At 28.8% G+C, this 20,207-nt stretch overlaps 1 protein-coding gene across 1 annotated transcript; it reads right to left on the bottom strand.

The window, feature by feature from the left end:
- LOC142330774 (uncharacterized) lies at nt 1–19,545 on the bottom strand. The gene is made up of 11 exons (XM_075376228.1): nt 19,357–19,545; nt 11,829–13,383; nt 10,109–10,356; nt 8,088–8,250; nt 7,157–7,332; nt 5,792–6,068; nt 3,608–4,362; nt 2,908–3,053; nt 2,263–2,534; nt 992–1,149; nt 1–365 (listed from the first exon to the last, which is right to left on the bottom strand). Exons 2-11 carry the CDS (start codon nt 13,378–13,380, stop codon nt 93–95), a joined length of 4,020 nt encoding a protein of 1,339 aa, XP_075232343.1. The 5' UTR covers nt 13,381–13,383; nt 19,357–19,545; the 3' UTR covers nt 1–92.
- Nucleotides 19,546–20,207: the final 662 nt, after the last annotated feature.

Below are 20,207 nucleotides of genomic sequence, written 5' to 3'. Positions count from 1 at the left end.
TTTTTTACTATTTTAGTAGTTTATTTAATGAATATTATAAAAGCGTAAACAGTCTTTTTATATTAAAAATAATTGCTATAAGAATATTTCAATTATTTGCCATAACCTAGGGCAAATCCTGGCTTTTGGTCGATGTCAACTTGGTCAAGTGATTCACCTTTTAATTTGTCATTATTGTATTTTTCTTCATCTTGTTCAAGTTTTTCTGTTGGTGTGTTTAATATCTGTTGAATCCATTCTGCATCTGGGTTTGAAAAAACAGTAGGTGTTTGTTCTGCTGGACAGCCAACATCCCAACTGTTAACACCTGCTAGCTCGTAATGACCATCACCACGGTCACATGCTACTGGACCTCCTACATCAACCTGGAAACATAAATGTGTACATCATTTTAACTGTACTCAGCTGTCACGTCATGTTACATAGAATTTAATTTATTTATATACTTTTCTGAAGTTGTTTAACTGAATTACATTGAAGAGAAACTCATTTGTATATCATTCCTTTTTGTCATCTGATTAATCCTGGTTCCTTCAAAAACAATTATTCACCTTACTTAGATTTGAGATTACCATTTAAATCTTGTAGTGTACATTTCCATCTAATCAATCTATACATATTTAATATTAAATATACATAAGTTAACATTAAAGCTATATGTTATGTCTCAGTAAAATATGCAGTTTTAATTATCATTAGCTTGTTAAAAACCCTAGATATTGTTTAAATGATAACTGCTTGTATGAAGAATGACACTGTTACTGTAAATAATGCTTTGTTTTATTGTGATAGTAACATACAACTATTAATCATCTGCAGAAAATCATTACTCATAATGTTTAATTTAAAAACTGCTTAATTTTTATTATTTCAGAACTGTTATTTATAAATACTTTGCAAATATATTTATGAGTAAAATTTATTCTGTAATTATTTACTGTAACTCTGGAAATATAATTTTTTGTTTATTACTTGCTAACTTAAATCTTACCTTGCATAAATCAGAGCTGGTTTTTGGAAGGGCGCAGGAAAATCCTTTATTTAATATAAAATATTTTCCTAAGTGAGTACCTCTAAGGGTTTCTTCACATTTAGCATTATCCATAAAAAATACATCAACTTTATGAAGAATGCTGTTTGGAATGGGACCTAGAAAAAAAGACAGAAAGAATAAAATGATTATTATTAATTATTTGTTTTGTGTTTGTATTGGATATGTATCTACTTGTATAAATTTGTATTTATTTACACATTTACGTTTGTAAGTTGTTTTTAAATTACACTTTTTATGTTATATTATTGGGAAAAAACTTGGTTGTGAAATAATGTGAAAAAATTTGAAAAATGGAAGTGTGTGGTACTGACCACAAAATATTTCCTCAACTAGTATGCTTGTGTGATAGATACTGACACTCAGTAGGGTCATAGATGTCATTAAAATTTATTCAATCTTTTTGTTTTATTAAAAAATTAAGAAATGGATTTTTTGTTAATCAGTAATTATTTTTTTGTTTTCAATTGACCAAAATAAGCGGGGTGTTAAAAATGAATGAAAAACATGAGTACAGAAAAATCTCTCACTACTGTTGATTAAATTGCCACGTAGTTGTTGATTGAATTAACCAACTATTTTTATCACAAAAAAAGTTAGAAAGTATATGTTTTCAATTTGGGAATATTTTTTAGTACAGAAATAATTACAGGAATTTCATGAAAATGTAGTATGTACTCGTATTTATAGTTTAGATTTTTAAATTGTAAATAATACATTAGAGTGTCATTTGTAGTGTATTGACAAAGTAAACATTTTGAAAACTTACTCTTGAAAATTAAACATTTTTATTGTTGTAGAATCACTACTTAGACCAAGTTATTTATTTAGTTATTTTATATGGATTTTTTCTTTTAATTTTCTTTTTCGGAACCAATTTTGAACTGTTCCCACTGATAGAATTTAATATCTTTTTATTATTTTTCATGTTTATTGGTTTTTGAAATGACAACGTTTGTGGATTAGAGCTGTTGTTTAATAATTGTTTCATGAAAACTGTTACAGCTGTTTTAGTATTACACGGTCAGATACAAACAAAAATTTCACTCAAATACATTATACTTCTGATGGTCGAATAGTTAAAAATATTTTGTTTGCTTTGTTGTGCTATAGCAATGGAATAATTGTATAAATGATTTTATATGATTGTAATTGTGTGATATTAAGTTTCTATTTTTATATTTATGGTTAGATAAAATAATTTAATTTACCTCTTAGGGCTTGACGACCCCAGCCAGTGACGACATAAGTGCTACTTTGTGGTCGAGTTCCTGCATACTGTGGAAGACAGATCTTATCAACATGCTCTGTTGGTACAAATGATTGTGAGAAGACAAGCACAGCCAAATCTTTGGCAAGACTACCTGCGTCATATTCTGGATGACGAGCTATAGCTTTCACTGGTCGTATCTGTTCTGCTTGTTCAGTTGGAGACAACAGTTTCCATACACCTGCTTTAACTATTAAATCCTTTGACCTGAAACTGAAAGATTTTCTTTTATTAAAAAAATCCTTTTTTCTTTTGAATATTTGTTAAGCTGTTAAAAAATAATTAAGCTTTCAAAGAGAATTTTTTAAAGTTTTTGAATTATAAGTTTTAAACAATTTTATATTATTCTGCATATGAATATGTGTTTTCTGTTAATATTGTTGAATAATAATTGCTTTAAGAAATGAAGTATTGTTGTAGAAATGGTAACTTTCATTGAAGAAATTTATAATTTTAAATATGACTGCAGAGTATTTTTCATTCTATTTTGACACCTAAAAGTATTGTTTTGACAATTTAATTATGTAGTATGTAGTGTCGTAACTTTAAAAAATATTTTTTTTTTATGTAAATATCTTTATCTTACTTTTCAACACAATGTGCTGCTGTTATAACTGCATTTTCAGAAATAATTGCTGCTCCACAAAGGAAAGTTTTATTTCCAGCTGAAGTTATTAAAGCTTGCCATGGGAACTCTGTTATTCCAGCTTCTTCTGGGTTGCTTGAGAATGTCTAGTTTCAAAAAATAAAAATACAAAATTAAGTTATTTTCTGTGGTTATACAATTTGCCTTTCTTAGAATATTTTAAGCCTAAGCTTACATTTAATAAAGATTATTATATTAAAATGTGATATATGCTAATTTTATGTTAAAGATATATTATTGCCTAATGAATTGGAATTATAAAGTTTGTAAAAGTAGCTGTATTCTGCTAATATAGAATATACCACATACTTCATTTAATTGAAGCTAAATTTTCAGTTAGTTCTATGTTTAAAAAATGTATGTCAATTTGTATAATCTGTATGTATCTATACATTCCAGATTTTTTCTTAGTTGAATGTAATTTTTACAATATTTTTATTCCAATATATAACAATTAAACCAATTTTATATAAAATAACTGTTAACACTTTAGTGAACATAATTGTTGATTTAATATAAAAATAAAAAACCTATTTACATTTAAATTGATAATGATAGTGAATGATTTAATTCTAAAGGTAAAATTATGTTAAGAAATCAAAGTCTGTTGGTAGATTAGACAAATATTTGGTAGTATTACCTGATGTCTTATGCCACATGATGAGCCTGGTGCAATTTGACCAGGAGTGAAACCTTGATTCGGTTGACCAGCTTGGTGTCCTCTTGGAGTGTATGTTGTGACTGATGGATTCAGAGTACTGCCCTGACCAGGTATTTGATATTGATTATTTGATGGAAAGTTTGGAGTTACTTGACCTGGGAATAGTTGACCTGGCTGCTGAGAATAATTTGGTTGTGTCGGTTGATATCCAGGTTGTCCAGATGGTTGATTAGTGATCAATTGTGAGCCTGGCTGAACTGGATTTCCTGGAGTCGGCTGACCAAATTGATTAGTAGATGTTTTACCTGGTGTCACTTGATCAGGCTGAATTGGAATTGTGTTTTGACCTTGAGGATACCCAGGCGATAAGCTTACTTGCCCAGGTTGTTGGGTTTGACTAGATGGACTGAATAAAGATGGAATTTGAGGTTGATATCCAGACTGTGTCGGTTGTCCAGGAATAGATACAGTAGCTGTAGATTGACTGGACTGAGATGTCTGTGGAGAAAATGGTTGTCCTGAAGCAGTATTACTAGGAATGATTTGATTGTAACCAGTGCCTGGTTGCCCTTGTTTAGGGGGTAAGATGTCATTAGAAGGAGTACCTAATCCTCCAGATGTGATACCACTTCCCTCAGGAAGTTCATTTTCATAAACAGGAGCTGGGAATCTACCAGGACTGCTAGGTGCACCAGGTTTTACTGGAAATGGTGTTGGCTTCTGATTGAAGTTACCTGAAAGTTAAAAACATTTTTAATTACATAATACAAACTGATAAAAACTTTAAACATGATTGTCTTAATTTTTGATCTGCCCCTTTTAGTTGAATAAATTTTAATTTTTCTGTGTAAAAACTATATTTTTCTTTAAAAATATATTTGTGTGTTAGAATTAGATTCAATGAATGATTTAGTAATATTAATGTAGCCCTTCATATTTATACTGGATAAAATATCGGTATTGCTGTATATTGGTACAAAAATATATGAATATTAGGAAAGAATTTTGATAAATTATCAGGATTGCTAAAGGAGGTGGCAACCAGATATCTATCAAGTTAGAATACAAAGTTGTGTAGCTGTTGGGTCATCTTTGTTTGAGAACTTTGATTTTATTTGCAAGGTAATGAAGGCTGAAAGGAAAGAAAAATGAAAATTTTGTTTTTACTAGGAGTGGGAATATTTATTTCTCTGATTTTTATTGTAACTAAAAAAATTTGGTTTTTATATTCCAGAAATAAACAGCTCTATGTGATATTTTGTTCCAGGAGGTTATTTAAGGTCTGTTCTTGTGAGAAAGTTCCTTGAAGTGTGGAGGTAAAGAAGAAGCTTTAGTGTTAGTAATAGGGCTACTACATAAAAAAAAAAAAACCAAGGGTATTCGATTAATTTAAGAATGTCTGAGTACTATAAGAAAGCTTTGAATCGGAAATGATCTAAATTTATGACTTTAATTTTGCCATAAATAATATCCTTTTTATTCATATAAGATATGAAAAATATTCTCTATGAAAAAAATAGACTTCTCATAATTAAACTTCCTACAATAAAAATTCATTACAATTGCCCCCGTATAAAAACTTAATTTTAATAATAATCGTAAAACTCGTACTTCCCTTTATTCTTTTATTCTAAATTATATTTATTTTTGGGAGCAATGAAATGAACCTAATTTAAAGTGCAGTTAAAGTTATACTTAGCAATCTGTACAGTAAATATTATTTAGTAATTCTTGAGCCTGAAAGTATCTATTTCTTATCTACTTTTGTACTTTTTCTTGTCAATAATATTAATTTTAAGAACTGTTAGTTATAAAATAATAAATATAACCGATTAAAGGTAACCATAATGAAACCGTAAAGATGTGGATGCACTTTTATTTAGAATTTTTTACAGACTGTATACTACTGGATATTTTGAGATTACTGAAAAAGTAAAAGTTACAGTTTCTAAGTAATTATTGATAGTTCAGTTGGTAATTTGTAACTGATCATTATCGTATTATGTCATAATTTTTTCTGGATTATTATAATTTTAGTATAATATTATTATTCATGCAGACTACTATGTACAATCCTAATGAAAGTATTCATGGCGTACGTGCATCAAAGTAAATTCATGCTGTGCAGTGATGAGTGTCTGTATATTCACACACTTAACTTACCGATTGGCTTTTTAATAGTGTGTCCTTTTGGAGTAGTTGAAACTACATTATAATATATTCCAGCCTGATGACTGAAAGTGTCAGATGCTTCCTGTTCAGAAGGGTGATACTGACCATCATCAAATGGAGTTTTGTTGTCTTGTGGATGATACTGCCCATCATCAAATCCTTCTCCAGTTGGTCCTTTTGGCATCATCATACCTGCTGGCCATGGGTCTTTGTAGTTTGGATCTCGACAACATTTACCAACTACATTGGTGTCTGGGTTCATGCAATCCTGTAGAAATTAAAATGATACTAAATTAGGTTTAAACTGACAAGAGTGCACGCATGCATGTGTGTGTGTGTTGTGTGTGTGCATATATATATATTATAAATCACTAAAATTATCTACTTTATTTTATTGAGATTATCAATGTAAGTAAAAAAAAATCCCTTTTGGTATGCTGGAAGGCGAAGGTAGATTTCACCAGTGCTAAGTAGGAGATACAAAAGATTCCCACCTTTAAGTTAAGGAAAACTTCAAATTTACTCAATATGACAATGGTTGCATGTGAAAAAAGTTTCACATGTTTAGCATATGACAAGTCCCATCTTCTTACAATTCCAGTCATGATCTTACAATTCCAAATCGTTTAATTTTATCTACTTGATTTCTGTCCATTACATATTCACTAGTTTGTAAGGGACTGGTAGACTTATTATTTCTCCTTTTTTCTATAATGACTAGTTTTTTAAAATTTAATTATTTTGTGGTTTTTTTTTTACATAAAAATATTTTCTTTCCCATATTTCAAATGACCTGACAATTTATGAATTTTTTAAAAAAATATTAACTTTTTCTTTATGAAAGTAAAACTCATCAAATAAACTTTCTAAATTTAAATATAAAGTAAAGCCTTTCTTTGATATCTGTTTAATATCTTTTGGTTTTTATGATAATTGCAAAACAATACTGAACTTTTAACATTTTTGTAATAAAATCATTTAAAAAGACTATTAAAAGTAGCTAATTATTCATTTATTTAGTATTAAAAAAATACTCATAAAATTAATCTAATTATTTTGTTAGTTATGTAAAATCTACCTAAATTGTATAATTATATTTCACATGACTGAGTGTTTGAATCTGAATATGATACAGATGGAAAATTAATTACTTTTTTGAAGTCTAATGTAAAGTAATTATTCATAAAAGTCTTATTTAAAATTTTTAAAAGTTGAAATTTAAAAGTATGTATATTTATTTATAAATTTAATTACTGTAGCAGATTTAAAAAACACAATTATCTTATGGTATGTTATAGTTAATTAAGAATTATATTCATGATATAAGTTCAAATTCTTCATTTTAATTATACTTACAGTTAAAGGAACTCTGTTTTCTTGCTGTTCTCTTGTTAGATATACCTGTGAATTTGCCATGACTCCCTCAGCAGTGCAGTAGGTTATAGGAACACATTTTAGAGCTGCAGGGCAGCCTGGATGAGGTGTAGTGTTCAGTGGTCCAGTGTATGGTTGTTGAGGAGAAGCTGGAGTTGCTGTAATATAATACGTTTAATTAATTTAATAACTGTTATAATTTTAATAGAACAGTAATTTCCATAATTATGTACTGTATATATCTACTGTATTAGATAGTCATGTACAATTATAATTCATTAATGTGAATGATAAATTCATTTTAATTTTGTGAGGAAAATAGTCTTCTTTTTAGATAATGTTCAGGATCATTTAATTTGTTTTATATAACCATCTATTTTCCATTATTCTGTATTCATTAAAACATAAAAAACATGTATTTTACACAAATGATTGAAATTAAACAAATTTTCATTTAAGATTATGACCATTAAATGATTTTACGTTTTCAAAGTAAAATTGAAAAAATAGAAATTTTTCTGTAAGAAAAATATTTACTTTAATTGTTAAAAACCATCACCTGCGTAACAAGCATTGCACGTTAATTACAATTTATTACTATAACTAGCTGCCAATAGCGTTTTTGTCTAAGTTATCACCAATTTTATTTGGCTCTTTGTTTTTGTTTTCTTGTTCAATAAATCATTGTATTTAATTTTAAATAGATCCTTTTCTACTTTGTTTTATTCCAAATTGAAAATGTTATGGTGTGATTAAAAAATGCAATCTGTAAAAAGTAAGTTAAAACTATTTTATCTTTGTGATAAGAGGTTTCTGATGTAAAATTAATTTATTAAAAAGTAGTAGTTTATCCTTTAAATGTTTAACAAAAATTTAAATGTTGTAAATAAATATGTTAATAATTTTAATTTACCATAAACTGTTGAAGGATTCTTGTCATAAATAGAGCCTCCAATAGGTATACCATTTGTGCCTGGCTTAATTCCATTTCCATAACCAATGCTTGGGGAAGATTGTGTACCTTGACTGGAGCTTGTTGGGATTTTGCAGCATACTTCAGTTGCTACATTACAAATCTGTAAAAATAGGATGCTAAAACTAATATATTATATTTTTATAAAATTCCATTTTCAATTAAACATTGTGACAATCATTAAAATGATTTAGCTTTACTGGGGATGTATTATTTTTTAAATATATTACATGAAATTATTTGATGAACAAAAAAAAACCAATATTAAATCAACAGTGGTCTTATTTTAAGAATAAAGCTCTTAATAGACTGCTGAGTTCATGTTCTGTGAAAATAATATAAATTGTTTGATTTTGTTACATGGAAAAAATCTTTAATCACAATACCCCTCCATCCCAGTATCTCTAAGCATCAGTAATACCAAAATACCAGTATTTAAATAATTTCTCACTAATATTCAATTATCAATAATGATAATAATAATAATTATTATTTATGATTTAATTAATGAACAAAATAATTATTAGCAGGAAGATCTTTTTGAATAGGTGTATTCACCAATTGATTGTATTGATTACCTATTGATTGTATTCACCTATTTATATGTGCATTTGAATATACAGTATTTGAAGTTAACCATGAATTCTGGAAATTCAAAAGTATATATATTTTTTTATTAACGTGAGAACACTCTTGATATGTTATTAACAAATGCACATATAATTGTGTATGCATGTGTCTATTTTTATTCATTAAATATATTATTTGCATATTGAAAAACTGAAGAATATTTCAAATTGATGTTATTGTAGTCAATGAACATAACACCATATTTAAAACTATTGGGAAATAATTTTAAAACATTCTTGAATATTATTCATCCCCTTTTGTAGTATAAAAATCAAATAGTATTTTTCTTAAAAAATGTAGAAATAATGAGTAGTAGTATTTTGTAATTAATTTTTCCACAAAAGAAATTGTAATTCAGTTATGTAGTTTCATGAAGTTTTAAAACAGTCATAACTAGATGAAAATTAGCAAGAAGTATTATTTTCGTATAAAGAAATCTTATTAAAAGTTTAAAGCTATTTTAGGAGCAAGTGAACTGTGAAACATACATATCTTGTATTCTTTATGAATTTTTTAGTAATTTATTATATGAAATTAGCCTATTAACATGATATAGCAACTTTATTATGAAATGAATATTTTTTGTGAATCCAAGAATAAAATTAGTTTTATGCATATGGATGCAATTAAATTTAATTAATAAAACTAAAAAATTACAGTTATGAATTTATGAATTTATGTTACTCGTACATAATTGTTGTTTAAAAGAGATTAATTAGTAATGAAAATTGACATTGAATGTATAACTTCTTATGAAAAAATATTATAATATATTAAGATGCAGTCTTGTAGAGTGACTGATTTGCTAAGTACAAAGGGTTTTGTATAATTGTAATTGTATTTTTTTTTTACATACATACATATATGTATGTATGAAAAATTAAATACATACATATTTTAATTTATGTATGTAATTTTTCCTTTTTTACTTCTGCATGTATTAATATAAATGCATTATGCTGATTTAAAACTGTACATATCGGATAAAATATCAGGTGTCATATATTATAAAAGTGTATGTGCATCTAATGTATAGTGTTTATTTTATTGGTAAAAATATTTTGTTCAAAAGGTTCCTTATAACCAGAGGCTATCTTTAATATATCACCTAGGTATCTCTTATTTAAAAGCAAATGAATTAGTGTACATACGTAATTTTGGAATGTAAAGGGATTGGGTAGACACTTTGTTTTATTTATTAATTTTTAAAATAAATAAATCTATTACTATCTATCTATCTTTCAATTATTGTGACTCCTTTAAGTGAATAATTCAATAGTTAAAATTATAACCTATTAAGTAATTGTTATATTATTAACACAATAACTTACTCCTGCTCTTCCAGGGACGCCACTTTTTGATAAAATTCCTTGGCTACATGCTGTCTTTGTGATACATAAATATCCAGGTTGGTTGCATAGTTGTCCAGAAGGAGCACTTGCCCCAGGAAAAGGTGGGGGAAACTTACTGCCAGAAGGAATATTGTTTGATCCACCATACTGTGGGTACTGTGGTTGTTGAGATTGAGGTGAAGATGTTGCCGGATATTGAGAAGAACTGCCAGGAACTTGTGGTTGTCCTGTGTCAAAAAAGTAGAAATAAAAATAATGTCACAAAATAAAACTGATTATAATGATTGTGTCATTTGACTATACTCAAGCTGTATAAAAATTCTACTTTTTTAAATAAAATTTCATAATTGTATTGTATTGTATTAGATAAATAGGTGTTTATTGTTGTTTGCTATAATATTATTTGTTAATAAATTATAATAGTTTAGTTATTATTGTGTAAAAATATTGAATTCTGAGTTATGTTGTGAGGGGGTGAAACCCTACTAAAAATCTTTCAGAAAAGTTTATAAAAATTATTATAAATATTTTGGGCATACATCGGTACAGATCTTTTTTAAAAATGTTTCTTGTGGAAATATATAAAAAAAAACTATCTATTTTAATTTTTTATTTCGAGAACTCTTGACACATATTTATTTGCTTGGAAACAGATCAAACTCTAAACCTTATTTAATGACTAATTCTATTCCTAAAATTACAGACTTTTTTTATTTTTGAACTTGATTTCTTATAAAATCACAACTACATTAAGCTAATTTTAAATTAATGAATTGTGATATTTATTTTTAAATAACTAAATTATAATATTTTGCAAAATTTAAAATACTTCAGGTAAAATTGAAATATGATACTTGGAAATTTTATTTCACTTTTTATTGCTACTTGCAGAATCATTTCATTTCCTTAATGTATTTGTTTTTTAAGTAGATTAGTATTTATAATTTATTTATTACTTCATTAATATTGCATCTTTTTACCTTTATAATTTGAAGTAAACATAATCAGTTACACAAGTTTTTCAAAATTAGAATAATAACCTCCCATTATACACATTGATTGTAAATAAACATCAGCCATATAACAAATAAAAAATAAATAAACGTTAAAGAACATAATAGAAAAGATTAATAAGACACTAACAGATTTCATGGAAAACATTTCTTAGGTTTCATGGAAAACATTTTCTTCCCTAGTCATTACAGAATTTATGGATTTGATTTCTGGTTTTGTTACTTGAAATTTAACACAAGAAAATAATTAAAACGATTGGGGTCTAGGTTTAACATCTCTAATAGTATTCTACAGAAAAGCTTGCAGATTTTATCAACTTTAATTTTAAATATTGTAGAAATGAATTCTGAGAAAGTAAATAAAAAAAATTCAACTGTCAAGAAAGCTGCTGTCCATGAACTAAATCTTATAAAAATTGTTTATAGAAAATAACGATGCCAAATTTTTACGGGTTTAAACTTATTTTCTTTTTTATATATGGTTTTCTGTACTTGCATATTTTCCAAGATGCCCAAAAAAAACATTTTTCATCTATTTGTACAAATACAACAGTATGTTAAAAGTTTTTGTTAATCTGAAAAAAGAATTTGTTTATTCTTTTTCTAAAGTTTGTTCTTTATAATTTTATATGTTTAAGCTTTTGAACAATAGACTACTTAAATTATAAACTATTATACAAACATACCTTGAGGAAGTACACTATGTGTTGGTTTCCCTTGAGGTGATCCTGGGTATTGCTGTTGTCCAGGGGTTTGAGAAGCAGTAGGGTACTGAGGTAGACCTGTTGGGGATCCAAGGTATTGTGGCTGACCTTGTTGAGCATCGGGGTGTTGCCCTGGAGAGGTTCCAGAATGCGGTGATTGTCCAGGGAAATTTCCTGGTTGTTGTGGTTGACCTTGATGTGATCCAGGGTACTGTGGTTGTCCTGGAGAAGCACCAAATTGTTGCTGACCTTGAGGAGCACCAGTATATTGTGGTTGTCCAGATTGAGTGCCTGGTTGGTGTGGTTGGCCTTGATTTGTTACAGGATACTGTGACTGCCCAGGGAAAGTGCTTGGATTTTGTGGTTTACCTTGAGGAGTACCAGGGTATTGTGGCTGTCCGGGAGAGACTCCAGAATGTTGTGGTTGTCCTGGGAAAGCTCCAGATTGTTGTGGCCCTTGTGTTGAACCAGGGTATTGCGATTGAACTTGTGGAACTCCATTATATTGTGGTTGCCCTGGAGTTGTTCCAGTATGCTGTGGTAATCCAGATCCACTTCCTGGAAGTAGTTGTCCTGCACATCCTCCAGTCTGAGTACCACAAGAGGACCCTTGTGGCACTGTTGGATACTGTCCTTGACTTTGTGGATACTGAGGTTGAACACCGCATCCAGATGTAGGACCACTACATCCACCCGGTTTGTTGATACCAAGTGCTGAGCTTAGGAACGGGTTGTTTGCAACGTCAATTGGTTTTGAAGTCTGTGATTCTTGGCTAGGACTTGACCCGCTTGGTAAACCCTGACCTGGATGTGAACCAGTTGGTGATCCTTGACCTGGATATGATCCACTTGGTGATCCTTGACCAGGATATGATCCACTTGGTGATCCTTGACCAGGATATGAACCACTTGGTGATCCTTGACCAGGATATGATCCACTTGGTGATCCTTGACCAGGATATGATCCACTTGGTGATCCTTGACCAGGATATGATCCACTTGGTGATCCTTGACCAGGATATGATCCACTTGGTGATCCTTGACCAGGATATGATCCACTTGGTGATCCTTGACCAGGATATGATCCACTTGGTGATCCTTGACCTGGAGGTGAGCCAATTGGTGATCCTTGACTTGATGGAGCACCAATTGGTGACCCTGAGCTTGTAGGGGGTGTACCAGAATGTGATGGTGTATTAGACGATCCAGAAGAATGAGGGGGAACAGCTGGTAGGGGTTGCTGTGGATTGAAAGGTGAATTGGATCCTTGCCACCAATATCCTCCTCCTGCTCCTCCAACTGAATTTGGTGGTGATGAACTACTGAAGGAATAAGAACCACTACCAGCTTGAGCTGCAGCATTGCTTGTAGAATAAACACTGTTGTCAGCTGGACCGCTGATGTCAGAAGGTGATGGAGCTGGAGCTTCAGTGGTTGTTGTTGTTCTGTGTCGGTTTTTGGTTGCTGGAGGGCCATAACTGCTTACAGAGCAGAAACTGGCAAATGCCAGCACTGCCATAACAAAATGTTGCATCCCCTGTAAATTAGACACAAATTTGAGTTGTAGCAATATACTTGCTATATGAAATTAAAATATTTAAAACCAATTCTTTTACAATATAATATATATATAAAATGAAGTAAAAATTAATTAATTCTCATTTGATTGTATAGTACACATTTTGAAAAAATTATTAGTCTCAAGGAAATTATTCTATATGTCTTTAATTTCACGTCCCTTACAAATTTTATTAAAAATTACTTCTTTTGGACGCATGCCCGCTGAAAAGTGACAGTTTATTCATTTTTCTCACTTTAAGTAGTTAAAAGTTTCCTTTTTTAAGACTGGTCACTAAAAATATCTCTCTTAAATGATTCTTAGGATGAATACTGAACTGATCTTAGTAAACTTATTAAGTTTATTTGCCATTTCATAATTTAATCTAATTTATAACTTATTAGTTAACCTTGTCAAATGAAAAAAAACATTGTATTTAGAGGTTTATTCCATATAATATAGTTTTCCGAATTGAATCTGAATTTTATAACCAAAATAGTTCCAAAAAAAAAAAAATGTTTTGGGGAAAAAGCCGTCGGATAGTATTTTGTCGTTCTTACCGCCAATTGAGCACACTAATTTCGATTATGAATCTGATTTCTGTAAGAGCAATATTATTAAATATTTGATTATGAACATTAGTTTATTTGAGTGAAAGAAAAAGTTTTTAAGCTGTTTATAAATATTATTTTATCAGATTGAATTTAAAGTCTGTTATTTTATATCTCAAGCTTTAAAAAAAGCGTTTACATTTGAAAAAATCCCTATTTCTTTACGATTATTGAAAAAAAAATAAAATTTTACACTACTTATAAATAAGTGTCCTTTGAATTTTTACCGGTAAAGTTATTTTTCATTTTCTGTTAAAGTACTGTCATTATTTTGTTAGATGTTTCTATTATTTTCGGTTATTTACATCCGATCTTCTGATTCAGTAATTACAAATTATTGTTGATAAGCGAGAAGGATAAATATTGATTTAAAATTATCGCCTTTACGAGACTGTGTCGGTGATGTTTTACTGTGGATTTTTTCCACGTAAAAATAAAAGGATTTGCTAATTTTTTATGCATCCTACACGCCGACACACCCAGGGATCCGACGTTAGAACATAAATTTTGGCTCATATCTATAAAAATGTCAAGACCATAGTCGCTGTAACGTAGATCATTAACCTCTCTTTGTTGAACTGCAAATCGTATGAATGCTGGTAAGCAAAGCCAGAATTGCAAATGTTGACGTGTTGAATATGTTAATGAATGCCTTTTATTAATTTTTTAAACTGTTTTTAAATTTTGCAGCAAAATAATATATATATATGTATTTGTTTCTTTTTCTTTTTTTTAGTGAAATGTTAGTTAACAAGTTATAACTCTACTAACGTTTTTCTCAAGACTTTCTGCTTTTCTCTTACATTTCAATCGCCAAGAAATATATGTTTTTTTTAGTGTACAAAAACAAAACAAGGGAATTAATTACAAGAATCAGTTTGATGGTAGGTTATGATGATTTTTTTTTATTAACTCATTTCAGTCTGGTCATTCACGAGTACTTAATTTTTTTAGTTGTTTCAGATGATTGCTGTAGTACGACAATACATCTCCAAACGGAATACTTATTTAAAGAAGCGTAGATGCGCGGTAACTATGTGTAACTTTTAGAATTTATGTTAATAAATTATTGGTCGGTGGTTTGAGAACGCGTGCTAAATCTATATTCAGAGATGAAAATTCGAAAAATACTTCGTGATTACAGGGTAAGAAAATTATTAAAATAGTTTGTAAAAAAAATCAAAATAACGGTAGATCTAAGAAACGTTTACGATTTAAAGTTTTTAACAGTAAGTAATTTCTTAACTTTATTTTTAATTTGTAATGAAAAAACCGATTAAATTTAAAATAGGAGTAGATAGTAGTTAGAATAATTTTAGTAGGTGGTTAATAAGAAGACATGGTTTACAATTCTATTTTAACATATCGCTATATAAAAAAATTATATTTTTTCAAGAGAATAATTTAAGTAACCGAAGAATTGATCGATCATTATTTAATTAATTTGTCTATTTAAAAAAAAAAATAATTGGAGAAGAAATAATTATTTTTTATAAGGGATGATCTTAAATTTCAAAGAATGATGGAAAAAACTGTAAAGAGAAAACTGCAGAGAAAAAAATTCTGTGTTGTATTTCATTAAATGGTTGTTATACTTAAAGTTAGTATGTGAAATCTTTTCACATACTATCAATTTTCACCGGGCTAATGATCATAGCTGTTGAAATTTCATAACCTTTTATTTTACTTTATCGTAACACAATTTAACTTTTTCTTATTATTTTATCATTTTAATGTATTAAGCAATCAAGTTTGAGATATTACCGATATTTATTTAAAATCGAAGCGTTTGGTCGTATATACTTACGCGACCTGATCTGATCAGCCGCAGCGGACACCTTGTAAACTTATGAATAACCTCACGATTCATTCATAACGGATACACTAAGAATGTCAATAATACTTATTTGTAAGTATTTTTGACTTCTTATTAGATTTTCTGCGTTTATACATTTTAAAGCATCATTTGTCACCAGTAAACAATTGACAACATTACGATCATCATATTATATAAAGTTTACGAGTTTACGTGTAACAGCTACTGTATCTTTGATTTAAATTTTTTTAATTATATGTATACCTACTAAAGTAGTCTTCTATGGAAGGAGGGTTTTTGGATTATGTATTTTTACGAAAAATGTTTCGACAATTTTAAATGTGTTTAAAATTGTAACGGAATAAATACTAACTGAAGTTTATATTAAGTACTTTATCTAATACGCCTTTTAGAGATTATCAAAAAATAATTACTTAGTTTAGTAACAGCTGATTGGGAAGATTAGAAAGTGCGTTAGCTACTGTTAGACAACAGCTCGGCGGGGGCAGAGGCATTTAATCACATAATACAGTATGTGGTCACCACATGACTTTCATTTACGCCGATTAAATTACATACAAATTTTTTTCTGCACTTCATTTAAACTTATTTAATTTGAAAGTAAGATACGATCCTCTAGTTATTTAATAAAGTGGACAGAAACACAATAGCTGAAATTAGTTTTTATTAACATCAAATATTTTATACAATTATTAATTCAACAATCTTACATGAAATATTAGGCACAGTAAAAGTCCCTGTATTAATCGTATTAGTAGATCAGTATTATTCATATCTTCGTGAGTTGTTGATTTACAAAAGTTTTAGATTTCTGATGTGTCGTATAAATAAAAATTAATAATAATTAAACTATTCCGTTTAGTGAACTCCTGTATACTGGTTACAAAAGTTAATTTCGACCTTACGGTGTAAAATATTCAGTTTTTGTTATTGGATTATTTTGTGAAAAATCAAAAATGAAAAAGAAACAATCGTACAGGAAAAAGAAAGATAACATGAAGATATAGATCTCAAAAAAATAAACAAAAAAAAAAACGACAAGAAGATGAATATGAAAGGGGAGAAAATGTTAAGAGCAAGGGAAGAATTAAAAAATTAAAAGAAGATGATACATATAAAGAGGAAGAAAATGTCAAAACCAAAGAAAGAATAAAAAGATTAAGAGAGGAAGTATAAAGAGAGAGAAAGTGCGAAAACTAGAGAACGTGTACATAAATTAAGCAACAAAAAACAAGTAAACAAAATGATGATCAACTCCGACTTAGGGAGAATATTGTCAAACAATATCAGAGAGTAATGAACTAAAAGATAGGAATTTTTTGTAATTTATTAAAGATTGGGCATGTATGCCTCAATGTATATGTTGTTCTTGTGAGGGTCTATTTTTCAGTCACTCAGTAGTTAACTTTAATGTAGATAAGATTATACAGAAATTGCAGAATAATTAAATAAAATTAAACAGAAATTAAACTAGAAAACCCAAAAGTAATACGATTCTAAATTATAATTTTCAACTAATATTAAATAATCAGATGTTTCATCAACTCTGTTACATGTGCACATAAATAATAATGCCTATTTAAGTTTCATATACATATTTTTAAAAGTACATGTTTTTATTTCACTAGTAACTTCTGATTTTTTTTTCATATTTTTTGTATTATTGAATTATTATTTATTGTAAAAGTTTTTCGCAATCGTGGATTATAATTAATTATTAAATCAATATATTTAAATTAAAAAAAGATGTTAAAAAAACTAAATTAAAAAACAAAAGTTTAAAAAAAGGAGAAGAAGTCTGATTCAAACCGATATATCTTCCCTTGTAAGATTCAAATATTTCATTAATTAAAATTTTATTAGGCTATAACTCTGGTACCAATGAAAATAAATACCATTTATGATATATCGTTGAAAAGCTTTCAATGCGGGCTTATTACTGCAGTTAAGAAAAAGTCCAAAATCCAACTTTTTGGATTTTGGGCTTTTTTTGGCACTTTTGGTTCAATCGATTGCAATCCAAAAGGGAGGTGCAGAACTAGGTGTTACAGCAGTCCTAAATCCAAACTGAGACTAATAGTTTTTGAGTTATACGAAATACATACGTTCATACATACATATGTACGTACAGACGTCACGACAAAACTAGTCAAAATGGATTCGGGGATGGTCAAAATGGATATTTCTGTTGAAATCAGAAAACCGAAGTTTTTCGCAATAACAATACTTCCTTTTCTTCCTTCAAGGCAGTAAAAATTATCTGATATTTAATGTAATGTTCACAATTGACTAGAAATAAGGAATTCAGTAAACGTTTCTACAAAAATTAAGAAATGTATTTATAAGAAATTATGTTTACTGAAAAATGTGTTAACTTACAAATTTTACCTCGATCAAAGTAATTAATAGTCTAAACTCTGACTAATGTACATTAGTAACGATCAAAGGGGAATAGTTTTATTAGGATAAAGTTTAAAGTCTACAGTTAAATGTCTCCAGCCCTTCTAGCTAACAGAAGAAAAAAATAACTGCAGATCTTTCTTAATTAAATTAGTATTGTAATGCAAAGCGAACTTTTTAAAACAACAGATAAGTGAAATATTTAATACGACTGTGTAAAATCATAATTGAATTATCTATTCAATGATGACTTATTAACACTTTAAAATAAGTTGTCTTGACCGGATTTCTTATCTATTAACGAACTTACTTCAAAGAACACTGGCTACTCCGTATTTAAATGATTTTCACAACGTTCTTTCTTATTCTTCGTATTATTCTTATCACACCATCTTATTTGCTACTGGTCTGGATAATTAAAGTGAAAAAATTTGATGTTTATCTAAAGAAGAACTGCGGTCGTAAATATTAAAACGACTTGAATTAAGTTTTTTAATTTACTAATTTAATCTGAAACCATTACGTTTTTAGAAAATATCGTAGAGTCGGACTATTCGAACAGGGGTATCCAGTGCTGAATAGGAATAGCTTACCCTGAGAATATTGTTAATTTGGTTTATTGAAAAAGAACAGACGTAGAAATCGAAGTCCAGGAAAGTTACCTGGAGTTTCAAATAAATGAAGATTTGATTGTAAGTGGATCTGATTTACGAAGAATTATTTGATTAAAATCGAGGACCAAACTCTTTATTATGAAATATGATTAACAAAAAAAAAAAAAAAAAAAAAAATATATACATATACGAGTATATATATTTATGTTATTCATTTAAAACAAATTAACATACGGAATAATTAGTTAAACTTAGTTAAATTTGTTAAAAGTTTTGTATATTACTGGTATAACGAAGAAGGAAATACGGGCGAATTGTACTGGTGTCTTTTAAAATAAATTGGTTTGTAATAATAATAATCACTAGTAGTTAATAATAATACGATCTTATTACCGGTTTGTTGTCAATTACTCGAGAAAAAGGAAAAATTGTTTATATTTAATTAAATTTAATGAAGATGAGATACAATTGATTACATTTATTAACGTACCTCTTTATTGTTGTGGCCGTGAAAAATGTATTGGTGTATGACCTCGAGGAGTTCGCAACACCACTTAATGCTGGAACAAGAAATTACGAGGTAGCTAAGCCGATGCAACTCGCGGATACGAAGCACGGAGAACAACTGTGAGCTAGGTAGAAGCCGATCATGGTTTATAAACAATGCCAGAGCGCGGGATTACCTGTTCACTCAGCAGGGTCACCTGGCTTACCACCTATTTGGAATTTTGATCTTCTACGAATCGGTTTATAGAAAATATAGCCTATTACGACACGGTGTCGACAACAATCTAACACACCACTTATGTTAAGTCTGCATATGTGTATTGAAATTTTTTTTTAATAATCGACATTTCGCTTTTTTACAGACTGCTGTAATATTTGTTTCAACCACGATTCTTCGAACAGAACCCTATTTAGACACATTTTATAATAAGAAATTATAAATTTTTGTTTGTTTTATTATTATATTGCATCATCAACACAGAAAAAGATTTATATTTAGAAAAAAAAAGAAAAGAACAGAAACTAGAAATTTGTTTTTTAATGAATTATGAAGAAAAATAATAATTTTAGTTGAAATTGATTTACCATTATTATTTTTGAAATATTTTATATAAAATGAAATAAAATTAATCTTAGATGATTATCATCGTTATTCAAATTTAAGATTCTCGTAACTTAACCTTTATATGAATTTTATTTTATAGAGGTCTGAAAATCCCTGTTATCGACATTTTCTGTAATAGTTTTGGTTAGGTTTTTAATACTCTTAAAAATCTCCGAGCTAAGAGTAGATAAGAGCATTAACGATCTGTTCTCGGACTATTAGTACCCACC

Source organism: Lycorma delicatula, chromosome 1, assembly GCF_047948215.1.
Source record: "Lycorma delicatula isolate Av1 chromosome 1, ASM4794821v1, whole genome shotgun sequence".
NCBI lineage: Eukaryota > Metazoa > Arthropoda > Insecta > Hemiptera > Fulgoridae > Lycorma > Lycorma delicatula.
Note: the sequence above shows the minus strand (reverse complement) of the source record. Positions and strands in the feature narration are given on the sequence as shown.

Excerpts from the sequence above, each read along its gene's own strand:
- LOC142330774 (XM_075376228.1), bottom strand. The coding sequence starts at position 13,380 with ATGCAACATTTTGTTATGGCAGTGCTGGCATTTGCCAGTTTCTGCTCT. Across the intron at positions 10,357-11,828 it reads ACATAGTGTACTTCCTCAAG|GACAACCACAAGTTCCTGGC; the intron begins GTATGTTTGTAT and ends TTTTTGACACAG. Across the intron at positions 366-991 it reads CCAGCTCTGATTTATGCAAG|GTTGATGTAGGAGGTCCAGT; the intron begins GTAAGATTTAAG and ends TTATGTTTCCAG.